Raw genomic sequence first — 19,989 nt, 5'->3', positions numbered from 1 at the left:
ACCTCATATCACAAGCGTAAGTGACTGTCGCCTGCAGTGTTGAAACCCAGGCCACTCTGCGGTGACTCCGTAAGCGGTGCCAGAGGTACGGGCGCGCAGACCTGCGCTTCGAATGAAAGAGTTTGAAAGTCGGCCTGGCTGTGGAAGGGGAGCGCCTGGCACCAGCCAGCCCTGGCCACCGTTGCCTTCATCTCGTCTTCAGTGGAGTGAGATGGCTCGCCTCTGTGTTTGATCAGTGGGCCAACAGCTGACTCGGAAAGTGTGCCAGCCGGCCGGGCTTCAAAGCACGCCTTCCCATTGATTTGGGATAACATGTGTGGCTGGCTTTGATGCCAAACCTCTGAAAATGGTCAAATCCTTTGATCTCCTGGACAAACGCTTTGAAGCAACGGTGTGAATATGGAGTACGACTTTAAACCAACACAGACACATGTCACCCTAGTCCACGAGTACACACGGGAGCGCGCGCAGGCTGGAGTCAAGTGGAAGAAGTGAAAGTGGGAAGCGGGCACTCACTTGTCTCGCACTGCTCTCCCTCGAAGCCGGGGGTACAAACACACTTTCTGGGGTAAAAGCAGGTCCCGCCATTCAAACAGGTTGCTGTGCAGTTTGCTGTAAATAAAACAAAACACACATATTTAATAGAAAGAAGGGGGAAGTATTTTTAAAGCATGCCCTTGTACTTATGCTCATGTGAAGGACACTCCGTCCCCTTCTCTTTTTACACCCCCTGTCCTCCCGAACGTCCTGGCAATTTACAAATCTTTCGAAGAAAATATAAGTATATAATAATCATGACGCCCGTTGTATCAAGTTTGAAATATGAAAACGCTGAGTTGATTGATCTGCCCGGATTTGAACCCCCAGGACTCAATGTTACACACATGTGCATTCACCCCGCTAGCTTTACGTATTTCTGAAAGAAAACAAATGACCTGTTATTGTATTTTTCACGTATTACCATTTATCTTTAATTATGTATTTGGTGTCTTAAATGCTTTCAAATCAATAACGAATGTTGTGCGATTTTTCAGGACTAGGTGCAAGCCTCTTGCATTATTGTAACACGCGGACTTTGGGATCATTTGCATTGAAACTAGATGCACCAGGAAAGGACCTAGCGCCCTGGTGCTGGAGTGAGGAATTCACTACATCAGGGTTCTGCTATTTGTGATGAAGGAAGCAGTTCCTGGCGCATATTGGGTAGGAGCTGAGGGTCTAACTTGCTACAACACTTGGGAGGCAGGTGCAGAGCCACTGAAATCCCACGGTCACTCAGTACTCACCTCCACACTATCATCAAAGGCCTCCACGGGTGAACCGCCATCTCATCAGATCACAACATGCCCACAGCATGTCAACAGATTTGAGAAAGCATGTCCAAAACATGTCCTCAGATCTCGGAGAGCATCGCCACATTTTTAAATGGCAGGCCGAAGGCATTTCCGCAATTCAGGCAGAGCATGCCCAGTGCATCTCCACATTCTGAAACAGTATATCGAAAGCGTCGCAACAGTCCTGAGGATGCCCAGAGGATCTGCACAGCTGTTTGAGAGCGTGTTTCTGGCATCTTCATAATTCTTAGAGAGCAAGGCCACCGCATCTTCAAACTCCAGCAAAGGCATGTTCCCATTTTCACACCTCAAAGGGAGGATGGGTGCTGTATCGTCGCATTCCTGCGATAGCTTGTCCACGGTATCCTAAAGTTCTTGGAGAGCATGCCTCAATTATCTCCATCGTTCTGAGGAGCAGCTCCATATTTCTCGGAAAGCATTGTCTACCACCCATCACTGGCTCTAGAGTGCATGTCCTGTCACCTCCATTACTTAGCGTAAGAATGCCTGTGACACTTCCACCTTTATGGAAGATCATGTCCAAAGCTTCTTTAAAATTCAGAGCGAGCATGGCATTGGCATCACTACCGTTCTGAAAGCATGCATACATCATAACTACAGATTTGAGAAACGTCATGGGTGGCCTTAGGCTGGGTGAAACTGATTTGACTCCTTTCATAGCTCACACTCAGCCTAGATGGGAACCACATGAGGTCTCAAATCCTTTAACAAGTAAATCGTTCTTGAACATTGAGCAGCTGCAGCTCTTGCCTCTTTTCTAATGTTGCATGCCTCAGGTCTCAAAAGAAGTGTACCCACTGGCCAGGAAAGCGAAAGTCGGGACTCTTGGCAGCAGTTCTGGTCAGCAACTTTGTTCTTCGCACTAGAAAGTTCCTCTAGCAGAGACCCCACTCCAGCACCGCCTCACAGATGGTCCTTAGAGGGGATTCTGGTGATCCTCGTGACCTCTATCTGTTGTTTTAGCCTAGTACCGCACCCAACTGAAAGGTTTTAATTGTGGTCTTCTTTTTTGTACTGGGGTGGTGACTCCTAAGATTCTCAGGTTGGTGCCTCTTGTTGCATTCTTTAGATGCTCCACCTTGTTTTCCACAACAACAAGGTGATGAATGGAATGCTTGAATTAATCTCAACCACCGGCAATGCTTAGAGTGGCATTCCAGTCCATCGTTTTTTACCCACCATGACACTATAGACAAAGGCCCACCTTATGCAAATCAGTACCAGTCCTGCTCCTCATGGGAACAATCCGTCCTAAGCTGCCAGGCAAATACCTTCCAGAAGGAACCACAAACAATTTGAGACCAGTTTCAACCTACTTAGGTCCCATCAGTTTTGTATAGCTTGACTCCTATGGCACAGAGAGCAATGAACCCATGTCTGGGCATACCTGTTGCACTTAGGGCTTAAAAAGCAGCAACGACAAAGAGCTGGATAAAAATACTTGAATTAATCTCAGCCACTGCAATCGCTCAGATCTGCATTCCAGTTCATCATTTTTCACCCAACAAGCCACTCTACACAAATCAGAAACCACCCTTCTCCTCATGGAAACAGTTTGTCCCGAAGTGCCAGGCAAGGTTCCCTCTAGAAGTGACCACAAGCATCACAGACCGGTGTCAACCTACTTAGATCTCATCAGTGAGGTATAGCTTGAGTCCTATGTCATACTGAGCATGGGACCCATGTCTGGGCATACCTGTTGTACTTGGAGCATGAACTGCAACAACAACAAGGTGATGCATGGAAAGCTTGTCTTCTAAAGATGAAACACCCATGATGGCACATTGCTGCAAAAGATCTCTTTATCTTGATTCTTCTCTGTCTTCCTTCGCTCCCTTGTCTAAGGTTACAACACTCTTGTCTGGGTTGCTAATATCTACCTCATTATCCCCAATCAGGGCTTTTTATCTTCCAGAGACCGGTCTTCTGAGACCATTTTCCTGTCACTTTGACTGTTGGACTCTTGCAGCCTATGCATCACGGTCATCAGCACCACCTCCCCTAGCGTCAAAGTCCCTCTCAGGAAGCCGGGCTTTCCTGATCCTACATAGTTGCTTCCTTTGAGCCCGAGGCTTTGGGGATACAAAAAAATTGCACTTGTCTTTTACCTTTTTGTGCTTTATCTCCTTTGTCCTGTTATTCTGTCTTGTATGACCCATGCTGGGGCCTACTGTCAGTCACATATAAAGATGCCTGAGAGACTCTGCATCCAACTTCTCCTTTCTTCAGTTCCCCATCATCCAGCAGGGCCGCCCTCTACCTCCTCAGTGGAATTTGGCACACTCTGCTTCTTCACTTTGGCTAATGTCCAGGCTCTCACCACTGGCGCACAGTGTTTCATTACTGGGTAAAACCTCTGGGTCTTCTCTGCCAGCACCACAGACTATTAGTAGTCAGCAATTGGCATCTTGGAGCTCGTGCAGTGGAGGGGGATGGTAAAACTCCACTCAACCCCCATTGGAATGCTCATTCTCCATCTGGGTGCCCTTTTGTGTGGATTAAGCCACTTACTTTCGTTTTGGACGATGTTAGTGATTACCCAGATGACCTATTTCACTCAGTTGGCACAAGGGGCATAGCTTTGTCAGTGAGATTCAGGATGAATCTCAAATTTCCCACTAAAAAAGTGGTGGGCCGTAGGGTGGATGTGTGAGATGACCATAGTTTGGGATGGACTGCTCCTATGAGGCATGGGGTCAGTACTGATTTGCAATAGGGGGCCTCAGTCTAGAATGGAGCAGTGGCTGAAAAACTATGGCGAGTGCAAGTGGTTAGACTATATGCATTCATCCCATCACCTTTTGGGTGTTTGATTGCCTGTAGTATGCCTGGAAACCTAATATTGGTGCTGCTTTTCAAGCCTTCTACTACCACTGTTTGTGCTTTCTAAAAGGTAGTACATTTGCACCCATTCAAGAGTACTTCTCTGGGTGCAGATATATTACTTTTGTGGTAAAACCATCACTATATACATTTAAGGTCCCAATGTAAACAATGAACAATGTAAAACCACTTAGTGAGATGAGAACAACGAGAAAAACCAACACAGACATAGCAGACCCCATTTAGGGCCCGTAGACTCAACTACCAAACCAGGAATGCATACATTTGTAGGGTGTCACACATTGAAGTTATTCACCTAATTGAAGCACGCTGATATGTTAGTAAATTGGCATGATGTTCTAACTGTTTAAGGCCCAAGGGCCAGATTCACATAAGTAACTTACACTTTTGAGTAATTTACAGTTTTGAGCAAGTTTACTACTTTTTGGTATTCACAAACTCCGATTTTAGATTTACTACAAAGGTGTAAGTTACATGTCTACACCCCCTGTGTGTAGCAATTGGCTTATACTTGTGTGGGTTGGTGACGTCCCTTGATAACCTTCTCCCTGACCCTTTACGAACCCATCTTACTCCTACCTAATCACTTCACCCTTTATAGTACTTTTGACCCTTTTTTCCACCCCCTCCCTTCAGTACCTCACTCATTTACTACTAAAACGTATACTTCAGTGTACGTAGACTCTGCAGTCAGGGTAGAGCTCCACACACAGTATACATAACATGGAGGCATAAACTCTGCACATAGTTTGTGAATATCACTTGTAGCACATTTTGTAGTATTACAAAACGTACTGAAAAGTGCAGCTTGTGAATCAAGACGTAAGACTTGAGCACGGTAACGACTCATAACGTGTGCACCTATACATGTCACGGGTTGCATTGCGTATGATTAAGTATCATTAACAACTGCTGTTGGTATAGCTATGATGACTGAATAACACTAGATGCCTGACCTAGACTGGCATGGTCTTATAAGAAACATGAATTAATAATTGTCAAAGAGCCAGAGTCCTGATGTTAAACAGTAAATCATTTTCACACATTGTTTAATAACATTTAAATACTTGCTGGGATGTTGGGAGTGTGCATTCAAGATGTTTTGAAACATGGGTTAATTTTGAAAACCTTCAATGTTTTAGGCAGACTTGTGTCAAATGTGCATACCTTTGTCACAGTTGACGCCATAGTATCCAGGTGGACAGATGCACAAACCAGGAGAGACACAAAGACCGCCGTTCATACACCGGGGTGCACAGAGAGCTACAGTGGAGGGAAAAACAGCACAGATTACAGTGGATCCCAACCATCTCTTAAATTGTGATCCAGTACTTATTACTTCATGAATACTTCCAACTCTTTTTCCCTCTCCAGCTTGTATTTCAGACTGCCTTTTCTCCAGTGGCGGCTCGCAGAGATAACACTGTGGGGCGGTGAGGCGGGGTGGAGGTGTTACCTCTGGGAGCCGCCACTGCTGTTCTCCCTCCCAATCGGCTACATCCAACTAGGAAAATTGGGCTTGTGGCACACGTCAAAGAGAAAGTTGACATCCAAGAAGGTAGGATAGAGATGTCCAACAACAAGGCGGAACAAGTATAGTCTACTTTAAAAAACGGACGCATTGTATCTACTGAATTTCACGTGTCCTTACTATATTTCAATTGCATTGAATGGACCTTTAATTCCCATATGTTTTCTTTTAAGTATTGGTAGTACTTACTGGTCCGCATGACTCGTCTGTGGGCTTTTCACATGATATATTATTAAGAATATTGAAACATTATTTTAGACCCCACTTTCCTCCACTTTTAGATGCCATTATTCACTGTGTTGTTTGCCATGGATGAGCTTGCACTCTCATATGGAATGTTACGGGGGTGGCCTGCCCTGTTCTTTTACTTACTGACCAACCATTGTCATGCATTGTTTTTCCTGGTCAACCGAAGTTTACTACAGGTGGACTATGATTAGGCTGTGCTTTTGAGAGTGACACTGAGATGAACGCTGAGGTTCTCGAGCTCCTGATAAAGTGAAATATCAGATGAGATTCGGTCTTCTTAGATGTTTATAGTGGATCCAAATTCCCATGTGATCTCTTCATGTCATTTGAACTGTAAAATGAGAGGGAGGGCTCATCTCATATACACTATGGTATCCAAACATTGATTTAAGTTGCCCTTGCATGTTAAAGGTAATTCGTGAGAATGGGTTGCTATTTATTTGAAATCTTTTTGATGGACTTTACATTTTGGCAGTATTAAAATGTAGGTTACATTACAGTTTGCTCATGGCTGAAATACATTATTCACTCATTGAGATATTTAATCATTACCATCAATGAAGGCACTAACAGAGGCAGAACACTATTCATGACAATCAAGCACTGCATCAGCCCCTACTGGACCCACCTATTCCTCACTCCACACAAAAGTGCAATGTCATCAACCCGTTCTTCAGTGAAAAAATATAGAAGATTCAACAGCATATCGATGACATCAAGCCTGCTTCAATTCTTACACTAACCTCTAGAATCCCGCAATGGTCAGTCTTCAAAACCCTATCTCTCCCAGATTTTGCTGACATACTTAACTCCCTCAAAAGCAACTTCTTATGAAGATGATGAATTACCACTGTCCTTAATCGAAGCTCTCACTTGAGATGCTCTCTTACCCCTTTTTACCATTGTAAATTCCCCCTCACTCAAGGCATCTTCCCAGAGGATAGGCCAGATCCGCCCACTCCTAAAGATACCTACACTAGTCCCTGATGAACTAACCAACTATCGGCACATCACTCACCTACAATTCATCAGCAGGATCTTTGAAAAAGCAGTCTATGTTCAAATCCACGATCACACCAATTCTAACAATATCATACACAACTATCAGTCTGGCTTTAGATCCACTGGAGCACAGAGACCACCAACTTATTCATCATAGATGATGCCCTCCTGACCACAGATGAAGATGACCCCTGACTCCTGATACTGCTGGACCTCTCAGCTGCCCTTGTCACAGATGACCACCACACCTTAATAGGCACCCTTGAATCTTAAATGGGATTCATCAGTTATGTCCTTCACCAGCTAGGTCCTTCACTGGGTCTCCTCCAACTTTATCATGGGCACCTCACGATCACAAAAGTACCATATCACCAGTCCCCCACAGCTCCATATCATCTCTTTCCATCTTCAACTTTCCCATAGAGAAGCTTGATGTCTTAGTCAGAGTTAACAGCATCAATAGTCACAAATATATTCACCTATAACACACCACTATACTTGAAAGTTTTCAGACATCCCATACCTCAAACACTGCTTGAACATTATCCAGACCTGGAAGTCCTACGCCTACCGGAAGCTCAAACCCACCAAGACAAAATTCCTGTTACTTGCCAAGAACAATAAACACAATACATTACAAACCTGGTTCAATGACAGGATGCTTGATCGCTTCGAACCCCAACTTTTACCAAATGCCAAATCACTTGGATTCACCCTGAACACCAACCTCACCCTCAAGGAACACATTGCCGGAAAACAAAGACAGCCTGGCACCAGCCCTTTCTTCTAAAGAAAGTGAAACCATTTCTTCTGTAAAGCGACCTCAGAACTGCTGTTCAAGCACTCAAACTCTTCCATCTGGGCGATGGCAATGCCCTACACGATGGCCTCCCAGACTCCACACTGATGCCCCTTAGGGCATCCTACACGTTGCAGTATGTCTTATCCAAGGTCCCAAAAAAGAAATATGATCACACCAGCCTGATCCTGATGGAAATCCATTGGCTCCCCTTGCCGACCCGCATCATCTTCAAAACCAGCTGCATCATTTACAAAGTTAACATCTTGACCAGCACTCTTGCTGATCTTGGAGACACACTTACCATCCTTAGTGAATTGTGGCACAGCCACAGCTAGGACATCATCAGACTACAGGCTAAGAAGTGTAAAAAAGTTTTTTTTAAAACAGACAGCAGTCCTTTTCTATCTATGCACCAGGCTTTTGGAACAACTTCCCCATATCCATCAGGACTGCGCCAATGCTATTCCAATTTAGGGAAGAGTTGACGACTCAACTGTCTAAAGAACATTACATCACAGTGCATTAACCATCACAACCCAGTTTCAACTCTTACTGAATATACGCTTCTATTTGACAATGTATAGCACTCAATGGCCCATTGGGCTTGATTCACACTACAGAAATGCCATATACATCCATAACGTTGTGCCAGCTATGTTTTAACGAAAGAACCAGAAGTACGAGGATTAATGAAAAAAGTGAAAAGAAACTGATAGAAACAACATATAAACCAGCTAATGCCATAGCGCATCAGTGTTCCTGTAGTGCAGTGTTGCCCAAACTGCAGATTGAGACCTAATGGTGGGTTGCAAACCAATTTATGGGGATCTTGAAAGTCCAAGCAATAAATAAAGATGTCTTTAAATTCTGTATTTATCTTGTCACATTTGCTGTGCTTCAAAGACAGAGTACAAATGTCAGGCTATGTCATCTCACAAATTGCTGCTGGGGGTTGGTGTATCAAAACTGCTCTCATTTTGCAATCAGTGAAAAACATGTCCGGTGAATTCTGTGACAATCCTGATGGGGTACATGGAATGTGGAATGAAAGGCAGTAGGATGACATTTGATTGTAACACGCAATAAAATGTAAATACCTCTAAATGAAATGTACATATTCATCAGGAAAGCAAAAATGAAGCACTCTTTTTTTAATTCTGGAGTGCAATGAAAATAACTATTTTAGGAGGATCAAAACAAATCAAGACACTTTATTTAGTATTGTACGAATGATAAATATTCACCGAAACCCATTTTATTAACATTATCATTTGTGTCCAATATAGTTTTATCAGTAAAACTGTACGTCTGTGCACATTTAGTGGCCATTTCAAAGGAAAAATCGCCCGCCTTATGTCCATTAAAGCTAGATGGGCCACGATGGTTTGTCGTTCTGAAAATTGGGCCGTGGTTTTAAAACATTTAGGAAGCACTGCTGTAGTGTGTGTTCACCTATCCTCCCACCTTTAGGTATTTTTATGGTTACCTTCGCATTACAGCGGGTACTGTGAACCATCAGTTCATAGTGAGTGTAAATGAGCTAGTGTGTGGAATGTTAGGGTGTCCACTACTATATCTCTGGAATTTGTATGAAGTTCCAATTCTGCATTGTTCCTGACCAGTCTGTTTGCTCACCTTTCTTATGGTTGCCATTTTTTGTTTCTGCCCAGCGTTTTTCCCATTAGCCAGCAAGAGATGATAGGGGTCTCATTGCCATCTTCCGGAGCAATGATAACTTATTTTTAGCCAGTAGCAAAAATAGGTCAGTGAATTTACATTTGGGTTTTAAGTATTTGCGGCTTGAGTAAGCACACCAGACCTATTTTGAGTTCATTAAGCCTTGTTTTTAGGTCTTGCCTAGCGTTGCAGCGCTCATGCTCTGCTCACTCTGCGAGGCATATTGTAGTAGGATATGTTTTAGAAGTGGAGTGGAAGCCCCGCCCATCTTTTTCATTGGCTGGCGTCATCGTCCATAGAAATTCTGGCTTCCGATTGTTAATGAGGCTTCTTAGTCCCTCCTTGTTACCGCCCTGTCTCCTTTTGGGACCACCCATCAGGACTGGATTTTTCACTTGCGGCGTTATACTGTCTCCTTCAATTAGTGGGCAAGCACTTTTTTTTGTCATTCCCGCAAAGGCGACAGCTTGTTAGGACTTGTGCCCTGGTATTGCCTCTTAAATACACTATACGGCGGGTATTACCTTGGCATGTCACCTATCTTCTCTGATAGTAGACTGACATCTAGTGTCTATGTTGCGCACACACAGCTATTTTCTTTTTTTGTAATGGATCTCATGAATAGGAACTGTACGTAGATTTCCTCGGCCAAAACCAGACTGTTTTACAAGAATTAATTGATTTTGAAATTGTAATTGGAACATCCACAAACGTTACCTCAATTAAAGGTATACCAATACCATTTCTATGCACTATAAGACCCTAGCAATGCATCGGTGACTTGACCACACTGCGTTACTTACTGATTTGGAATTGGATGCCTGAACAACAGATTACTTTGAATTAGAATCCGGCAAGGTATTTTAGTTGCTTTGAAACTGTCTACGAGTGCAGTGTCCCTTTCAAGGTCTAGAAAAAAAAGTAGGATGTGGTAAGCAAAACGGGCAGATGCTGGCCTGCGGCTAAATTATTGTCCTTGGAACCTGGAGATCGGATTTCCAGTCCCAAAGTCAGTACTTGAGATAAAAAGTCGTAGAAGTCTGGGCAAATGACATAATTTCTTTGTAGCTATACTTGTAAATATGTGCAATTTAAAGTACAAGTAATGTAAACGTGCAGATATATAGTATGCCTTCTAATTCCAATGAGACAGTTTCGTCACCCACTCGTGTTTCCATGAAGCAGATACCTTGCAAGGCATGCATGCACCTGCATATATGGAAGGGAAGGGTGGGGCTGGTGTTTACTATATAGGATTAGAAGACGCTATCTCAATAACAGCTGGGAGGCCATGCTGGACTTTCAGCAGTGCATCAAAGCAAGTGCATGTGCAGCATGTAGAGCCGGGACCTTGTTAGACCACGATGTGAAGATGCTTACAGGCAGTGGCACAGCGGCAGATTGCAAGGAGTGCAGTGAAAGCGACAACGGACAGCTGCTGTGTGCATATGAAGAGGTTTTGAATAAGAACAAGGCTTGTGCTCCAGTCGCTGTGCATCAAGCCACAAGGGACCCTAAGAGGAAGAACAAAGCACCTTGATTAGGTTCAGAGTCACAAGTACCAGGCGCAAAAGACTGGTACTGTCTTCCGAGGTCGGTCCCCTTAAAGTAAGGTCGGGTGTGCGGAAAATGCCGTGCCTTGAATGCTTAATGAGGTGCCAGATGCCCAGGACTAGTAGTTATGGTGTTTATAAATAGAAAGTTAAGCCCCTGAAATCTCTACCCAAGTGCAATCCGGTTTCTCCAACTGGAAGCCATCGGATCCCCACACACCATACTATCCTATCGACAGCACCTCCTGTTTAGATGCTCCACTACAATGAGAATATGTCCTAAAAAGCAATCCATTGCTCATTACAGCTACACCTGTGCTAAGTAACGTGCCGGCTGATTTTACGGAGCTCAGATATTGTGTTACAGTAGGTGTGATTAGTTATGGCAAATTTACTCATTAAGTCAAAATTGTTCATTCATCACAAAACGACTTCAAAATTAGAGTATTTCCACACTACACACCGTTCAAAGCTTTTAAACCTTGGAAAATGTTACATTTCTGTAGTATATCACCTCCTTTTAGAGAAATCAGTCATAGTACTGAACTTCAGCCAAACTAGCTAGACAGTTTTCTTTCTTTAAGACTATTGATTCCTACACAATGTTTGGTTTCTTTTGAATCTTAAGACGTCTTAAGAGGCTCTTAGCAGACTCCGTCCACTACACACTAGAAAGGCTAGCAAAAGTCTCTTAAGGTTTCTCATGCTACCGATGCTGTACCCCAGGTAGGTACACAATACACATTCCTATTGGACTGCTAAGAGACGATCTCTCATCAAAACAATGAGGCAACGAGTTTCAGCAGCCTTTCCTTCACAGTGGTTACAAAACTGGGCCCATCAGTATGCTGCTGACCAGAGAACTTTTATCTACCAGGTAAAATGAATAACAAGAGTACCAACTCTTAGAAAATAGTCTCCATTATTTGAATTCCAGAGATGTGAAGTTAAAAAAGAAGCCTCTGCGAAAAAAGTAATCTATTTACTGAATGCAAGATCTGGGAAAATCCAGCTCTGGCAGACACCATAAGTACTTGTTCAAGGAAGAATGCTCCAGCAGGCCCTCAAAAGCTTATGTAGGTCTTCATATTGTTGTGGAGGTCACAAGAATGACTGATGAACGTGAAGGTTTACTAGACATATACGATTACTAGCTTGAAGTTACATCCAATTATCCGGGGTTGCAGAGATGCAGCATAGCCATACCAAGACAACTTCCAAAGACCCCTTTTGAATCTCACATTCCTCATTCTACAGGCACAGTGAACTATATCTCATATACCCACACCATCTCAGTCTAACATGACAAAATGTTACCGGCTTCATGCCACAGTGATCCGATCCCTGCCAACAGTATGAAGAAGTTATCACATCTATTACCCCTTCTTAGACTAGTTTAATCAAAACATCACTGTTTATAGGGCTGGTCCTGAGTTTCTTAATACAGGAAACATCACTTAATTTCCGACTCAAAAAAATAGGTACTGATCCAGACGATATGGGCAATTACCGATTTCAACCTTTTCAATTACATTTTATCGTCAATCCGGACTGTGATAAGGATGCAGGATGGAAACAGCTATCGTTCAAATATCACTCAAAAATTTGATGATACCCAACAGAGACTCTTATTTTCTCATGCCCCTGGACTGATCAGTGGTGTCGGATATGACGACACTCAGGTGGGAGCAGCTCCCATCAGAGGGCTGACTCCTTTCTTCTAGAGCTTCCGGCTTTCAGGAAACAAATAGCTCTAGACTAGCTCAATCATTCTTGGGGAGTACTCTACACAGAGGGGGAACTCACCACACCCCCTTCCAGTCCAAACTCTATTATTATTATTATATTTAAAAAATAATTGATCAGACATACTTTTAACTACATTTTAGAGGATGAAGTGCCAGACTGATCCTGCTAGTCTACTTGAGTTATCACAGCCAATTCCCTCTCCGACTTTAATACTTACAACTAAAGGAAATGTCATTCAAGAAGGACAATTGTAAGACTTTGCATGGAGTGGTGAGCAATGAAGAAGGAATATAAACAAGATGTTCTTTTTTAGGTAATCAAGGAGAGATGCTACAGGAAAACATAAGTAAAAGAATATGCAAGACAAACTAGCAACATTTAAGGTGGTGGGGGAAAGATTTGCTCCTATATCCGAGGAAGAATAGGTAAACTATTTCTGATGGAGATGGATAAGGAACTAATAGAGAGTCAATCAACATACGAAGAGCCTACAGTAAAACAAATACCAAGAAACTCAAGCAAGAGTACAAAGAAAACACAAAATGATAAATGAGCACATGAGCTGAGACAAACTGTATTATGAGTTTCATTTGTAGATTCATTGTGTGACAATGTGAGGGTAACATTACTTTTGGTTATCAGGCTTCTAACCGTCTCCTTTGACAACGTGCAGTGAGTGTATTAATATAACAGAGAAATCATTTCATGCAGGCCAGTGCTTAATTTGTGCCAGTGTTTGCTGGTGTTTGGCACCGGCATTTAATTCTGAACACCGGCACTTATTTATGATAGTCCACCACAATGGTGCTGTCTGTATGTTTTTTACCAGAGCCCTTCAGTTTGAGATTTAAATATACACCTAAAAAAGAATGATTCACACCTAGGTCACGCTTAAAGCTTTGGGTGGCCTGAAATTGTCCAATTGGACAAATCTGTATCAAGTGATGCTTACTAGGTAGTGTTTATACTGCACTTGGCAGTGATAGCAGGTCCGGTTGGAAACGCAAGCTGCAGAGGCCTCCCGAGCAATCACACAAGCCATGACATTTATTTATTACAAATCAAGCATTGATTAGCCTTCTCTGGACTGCACACTTTGTAAATTCTGCCGATGGGTATTTGCCTCAGGCATGGCGACGTTACTTTTAAACGCTTGTGAGAAACAAAGCCGACGGCATCCAGGCCTGACGTGGGCATAGCTAAGTGAAGCTTGTCAGCAGGTACATAGGGCATCGGGTGGTGTCATGTCGAGGTCGCGCATGTGGGTCTGGCAAGCATGTGCCAAAGGAAGAACGGATTATCTCCATATGAAAGGTAGCCAGGGGTTGCGCACTGCATTCATTTTGCTCCCTAGAAATTTCTACCATTACTTCGTCTGCACCATCCGAAATACCAGTTAAAGAATTCAAATCATTCCGAAACCGTCTACCTCTAAACCGACAGGCAGCTCATGGGCTAGGTGAGGAAAGGGATGCCACTCGGTAGAGAAGCTTACATAGAGCACCAGAGGGGAGGGGAGGCAACAGAACCAGTGAATGAAGACACAGAACAGGAGTATTTGTGACATGGTGAACAAGCATTTGCAATGCAATAGGTCTCGCATTTTAGAAAATGTGACCTTTTGGTAATGTAAATGACAATGTCTTATTATTGCAGGTTTTTTAATCACATAACTAAAAGGCATTGTCATTTACAATGCAAATAGCTCAAAACTTCTCAATTGCGAAACCTATTGCATAGCAAATGCTTCTTTCCCTTTGGAGTGGTCAACTATTTGCAACCGTTTCCCAGTATTCTCTGATCTCCGTGCTACATCATACCACATGCAAGAAACCAGCTTTCTGGCAGTAAGTGCCTGGCAGATTCGGGTAGAGCCTTTCCAGACAAGTGGGGGTCAGGAAAGTCAGCATTTTGGGAGCATAACCCATTCTCCATGCAACCTTTTGAAGGTAGCGGATCCAGCATGCCCTTGCCACTATCTGCAGCCCACAGAACTTGGGTTTCAAGTGTGGCCTGCTGTCTCATATTGTGGCTGCAATTGTTACTGCTGCCGTTGCTTTTGCCATGCACGCTGCCTGTAGGGAGGGGGCACTGTCACTCATCTCACCACCCACTGCAATTGTGCTGCAATGAATAGCTCTCTATATCCGGCATTCCAGCCCTCCCACTATTACTGATATTTTCAGTTTGGCCAACCCACCCACTTCATCTCGTTTCTCCATATGAGGTGGTGATGGAGCTATTGGCAGGGGCGGATATCTTTCCAGGTTGTCCTCTGCAGAGCCCATGGCTTCAACCCACTCCCATACCTTCACTGGGTCAGTACAAAACGTATTATTTACTGTCTCTATACACCTGTAGCTTTGCAGGGAAAAGTAGCATATATGTGAGGTAGATGCCCAGTAACTTGCGTTTCACTGCAGTGAACAGCCCTTTTTGCTGTTGCACTGCCATGCTATAATATGGTAAAATGTATACTTTTGCTCCTTCTTCTATCAGCAGCCCTCTCAGCCTGCCTTCTTGGAGGATATTGACCTGTCTTGGTAGTTCACACACTTTGGTTATAATGGGTCTGTGGACACACTCGGCAGTGATGGTGGGACCGAAACCTATGTGTCCTCACTAATGTGAAGAATCAAGACAAGGGCTCCGGTGCCATCTTCTCTCTGACCCTTTTTAGGTCGAGCCTAGTGCAACGTGCATGCGCTGCCCTAGGACAGGGCATCTTGGAATGACTCCAGACTTTCAGAAAACTCGTCCGTGTGGTTTTTCAACTTCCACACATTCTATTGGCCTTTGCGTGTGGCTTTCAAAAATGAAAGCACGCAATTGGCCAAAGGCGGGTGTATGTCCCACCTCTTTGTTTACTGGTCACTCCCACGGCGTTTTGCTGTCGGGAGCGAGCAGGGGCGCGCAGGGGAGGCAGCTGCATTCCTCGCATCCCACGGCATTTTGCCTGCGGAAGCGAGCAGTGCCTCCTTGTTGTTTTTGGGGCTTGCTTTAAGCACATTTCAGCATGCGTGTCTTTTCTTTTTAATTTGCCAAGCTACAATGGCAACTTGTTTGCCAAGCTACAATGGCAACTTGTCGTTGTTACTACAGTGTCCTTGTTAGCATTGAAAGGTACTATTTTACTCCTAGCTTTGAATAAGATTGTTTTAATATACTCTAAAAGACTGTGTTGATTACTTTCTTTTTTTTTTATTTTTTTTTTTTATTTTGTTCGAGCAAAATTCATACAGCATAATATTTCAAACAGTACATAGAAAAACAATAACAAATCTAAAATAAGGATTCAAATCAAAATTTAAACAAATATAAAGCCCAGCAGAGGGGGTTAACATTTGATTACTTTTATAAGCCAAAGAAAGATAGAACTTAAGAAGCGGACAGCTTGTTTAGTTCAAAAGAGGCGGATCATTGGACCTATGTTTTAAATACCATTTAGAAATAGGAGCCCAAATCTGAGCCCCAAAACGCCGGGTTTTTTTACCTCTAGAACTATAAATTAAAAGCTCCTGTTTATATGTTGCTAAAAATCGGCTAAGCCACATCTGAAAAGTAGGTGATTCAGAATCTTTCCACCGTGCAGCTAAAATAATACGAAAAATAGCAGTACCCAGAAAAAGTATCCTTTGTTCTTCCGTGTTATGACCGAGCGATTCATCATGTCCCAATAAATAAAGAGTTATTGAATCTTGAATATGATGACCAAATAGTCGGTTCCAAAAGCCCATGAACGAAGCTTTTAATAAATCTAGTTTGGGACAGCTTGCAAACATATGTACTAAATTCGCTTGGGGTTGGGTACATCTCGGACAACTATCATCAGCCCGAAGACCCCAAGAAAATAACTTTGCGGGGGTAAAATAAAGGTTATTAAGAACTCTATAATATTGGGCTTTAAGATTCGAGGGAATAAAAAGCTCAGATGAAAGGACCAAGCAAAGATCAACATCAACATTTGGATTAGCTAACCTTATGGCCCAAGCCTGTTCAACCCGTTCTAAATCATCTGGAGTACTTTGGTTCAGCAATTGATAAAAAGTGCCGATCTTAGTAGAATGTTTCCCAATGATAGAAAACAGTTTAATGTTGTCCAATTTAATTCTGGGAATACAGTCACGTATGCTTGTAAACACCTGAAGGTATTTCAGAAAGTCAGTAGATGGAATATTAAATTTCTGTTGTAGCCGTCCAAATGACAATGTAGTATCCTGGCCAAAGAAATCATCCACTGTATTAATACCTAAAAGTTCCCACCTACGGGTGGTAGAATCATTAAGACTAATAGGTATAATAGCACTGCGCCATAAGGGGGTGTATTTCGAGTATTTTGGAATTGATAAGTATTTAGATACAGATTTCCAAACCTTCCAAGCATCCGTGACTACCCTTAGCTTGATTTTTTTATAGTATAGTTGCTCAACCTGCCTTAAAAATAAACCTTGACATTTATTTCCAAGACTCAGCTCATAAATAGAAGGGATATAATATTCCATACTAAGCGAGATAGTAGTTTTATAACTAAATAATAGAGCCATTTGTTGAAGAAATGTTGCCCATAAGTATAATTTTAAACTAGGAATACCGAGCCCTCCTCTCCTCTGGGGCAAAGTTAAAAACGATAGGGCTCTTCTGATCTTTCCAAAGCTCCAAATAAACTTAGACATGGAGGAGTCAATAATCTTAATAAAACTATCTCCAGGTAAAAGCGGGATTGCTCGAAACAGGTAGAGTATTCTTGGCAAAATATTCATTTTTAAATAATTGGCCCTGCCAATTATAGATAGATGTAGATTATCTACTCTCCTAAGGTCAACCTTAATTTTATTAATCAAGGGAGTATAGTTGAGATGATCAATTTCCCTTACATCAGAAGAGAGACATATACCTAAATAGGTGGCTTGTTTCACTCTTAGAGGACTATCAAAGACCGTATTATTTGTACACAGAACCATTGTTTTATCCTTGTTGAGGGAATAACCTGAAAAGAGGCCAAAGGACTGAGTGATTGATTCGATTTCCTGAACGGCATCAGCAGGATTTGTCGTTAAAATGGCCACATCATCGGCATAGGCCAGGACTTTCGTCGATGACACACCAATATCAATAGGCCGGATAACGGGTGAGGAAAGCAATTTAACAATTAATGGGTTAATATAAAGAGAAAATAATATAGGAGAGCAAGGACATCCTTGCCTCGTGCCTCTCTGTATATCAACAAACTCTGACTCAGCACCGCAAATGGAGACTCTTGCTTTAGGATCGATATATAGAGATTTTATAGCTCTGATGAACTTGTTCCCAAAGTTGTTAAATTCCAGGATGTTCCAAAGAAAGCTCCATGATACGCGATCAAATGCCTTCTCGGCGTCGAGAAGGATCATCGACATCTCGCCCCCCGTGCTGCCCATGATATCAAAAAGGGTAATGGCTCTCCGCGTATGGTCCGTAGTACCCCTACCTGGGATAAAGCCATGTTGCCATGGGGAGACAAGATGTTCGATGATCCCACTCAACCGATTAGCTAGAATTTTAGCATATAATTTTGAGTCAGAGTTTATCAGAGATATGGGTCTATAGGAGGATGGATTATGTGGGGGTTTGCCTTTTTTCAGGAAAATGGCTATGTTGGTATGTTTCCATGACTCAGGTGGAAGTGAATGATACTGAACCCCCAGAAACAGGTCCAGTAAATAAGGTAGAATTTGTTTGCCTAGCACCTTATACAGATCAAGTGGAATTTTGTCCGGTCCGGCTGCCTTGCCATTTGCTAGATCATAAAGTGCAATCTCCAGCTCCGACATTGAAATTTCTCTTTCGAGATCTTCTTTAACTAAATCGTCAACCACCGGATTGAGATCCTGATCCGATAGCCAATTTTTAAGAAAAGTTTTTAAGGCGTTATCAGAGTGTGAATTATCGTTGTGATACAGGTTTTGGTAATATTTTCTAAATGCCTCTACAATCTCGCATGAAGAGGCATATTCCTGACCCTCATACTCAATCTTCTGAATCTTGTTTTGAGATAGTTTTTGACGTGTTCGGAGGGCTAGATATCTGCCTACATTCTCTCCGGATTCATATAATCTGTTTTTATTGGCTTCATATGTTTCTACCGCTTTCCTAGTTAAGGTACCGTTAATATCAGCTTTTAATACCAGTATTTTTTGAAGAGTATCAAGAGTTGGAGCTCCCTGTTGTATCTGGGTAGCATGATGTGTCTCGAGGTTTGACAATTCTCGCATTAAGCTCAGATTAATATTATCTTCTATCTTTTTGCGTTTAGCAACAAACGCAATAGTCTCCCCCCTTAATGCAGCTTTAAAACAGTCCCATACGATCAGTCTCGAGGCACTAAACTGATTACAATCAAAAAATTCCTGGGCCCAAGATGTGATATGGGCTATATATTGATAATTAACAAGTAGCTTTCTATCAAAGGACCATTGCGTTTTCGGCTTCATACTGTTTGGGGAGTCAAATATAAGGGTAAGTGCGTTATGATCTGAGATCGTTTTCGGGGATTTAATTATATCTACCAAAAGCGGGAGCTCTAATGATGACATAATATAATCAATTCGGACATACTTGTTGTGTGGATATGAACAATAAGTAAATCCGTCATCATTTTTCTTCTTTAGCCCCCATATATCCTGTAAATTATGGCTATCCATCAATTGACGCAAGGCCCTATATACCCTAGGTTTACGTCCCTTGTAATTTGTAAAATCTTGATTATAAAAATGACTCCCTGTAGCAATGTTTAGATCCCCGCATAAAATAAGGGGTCCAGACCAAGAGGCTAATTCCAACTCTAGATCTCTAAAGAGTAGGGGATCGTCCAGGTTTGAGCCATAGATTGCACAAATTACGAGACCAGATTTTAATTGAGCTATAGCCCATCTGCCGTGACTATCGGCCAGTGTTCGAATAGGATCACCGATTAAGGACTTTACAAGAATAGCAACCCCGCGTGTTTTAGATGTTTGTGATGTTGCTATAATAACGTTATATCCTGGAATATTAAGCAGTTCTTTATCGGATTCTGAAATGTGCGTCTCTTGTAGACATAAAATATCGACAGGATCCTGCCGCAAGAGTTGGAATAATTGTGCCCTTTTATTTTTGTCATTTAAGCCCGCAATATTCCAACTACAGAGTTTTACTCTCCCCATCTATAGAAACAAGAAAAATTTCCAGATCTAAATACCAAAAAGACAA

The 19,989-nt window shown here is 42.5% G+C and overlaps 1 protein-coding gene across 2 annotated transcripts in view; it reads right to left on the bottom strand.

The window, feature by feature from the left end:
* The window catches only part of WIF1 (Wnt inhibitory factor 1), a 310,473-nt gene that overhangs the window by 107,311 nt on the left and 183,173 nt on the right, over positions 1-19,989 (bottom strand). For both annotated transcript variants that reach the window (XM_085653433.1, XM_085653432.1), the window contains exons 6-7: positions 5,367-5,462; positions 517-612 (exon numbers count right to left, since the gene is read on the bottom strand). In XM_085653433.1, the coding sequence (XP_085509559.1) occupies positions 517-612; positions 5,367-5,462 (192 nt within the window). The remainder of the gene's footprint in view (positions 1-516; positions 613-5,366; positions 5,463-19,989) is intronic.

The sequence above is a fragment of the Triturus cristatus genome, chromosome 4_1, assembly GCF_964204655.1.
Source record: "Triturus cristatus chromosome 4_1, aTriCri1.1, whole genome shotgun sequence".
Lineage (NCBI taxonomy): Eukaryota > Metazoa > Chordata > Amphibia > Caudata > Salamandridae > Triturus > Triturus cristatus.
Note: the sequence above shows the minus strand (reverse complement) of the source record. Positions and strands in the feature narration are given on the sequence as shown.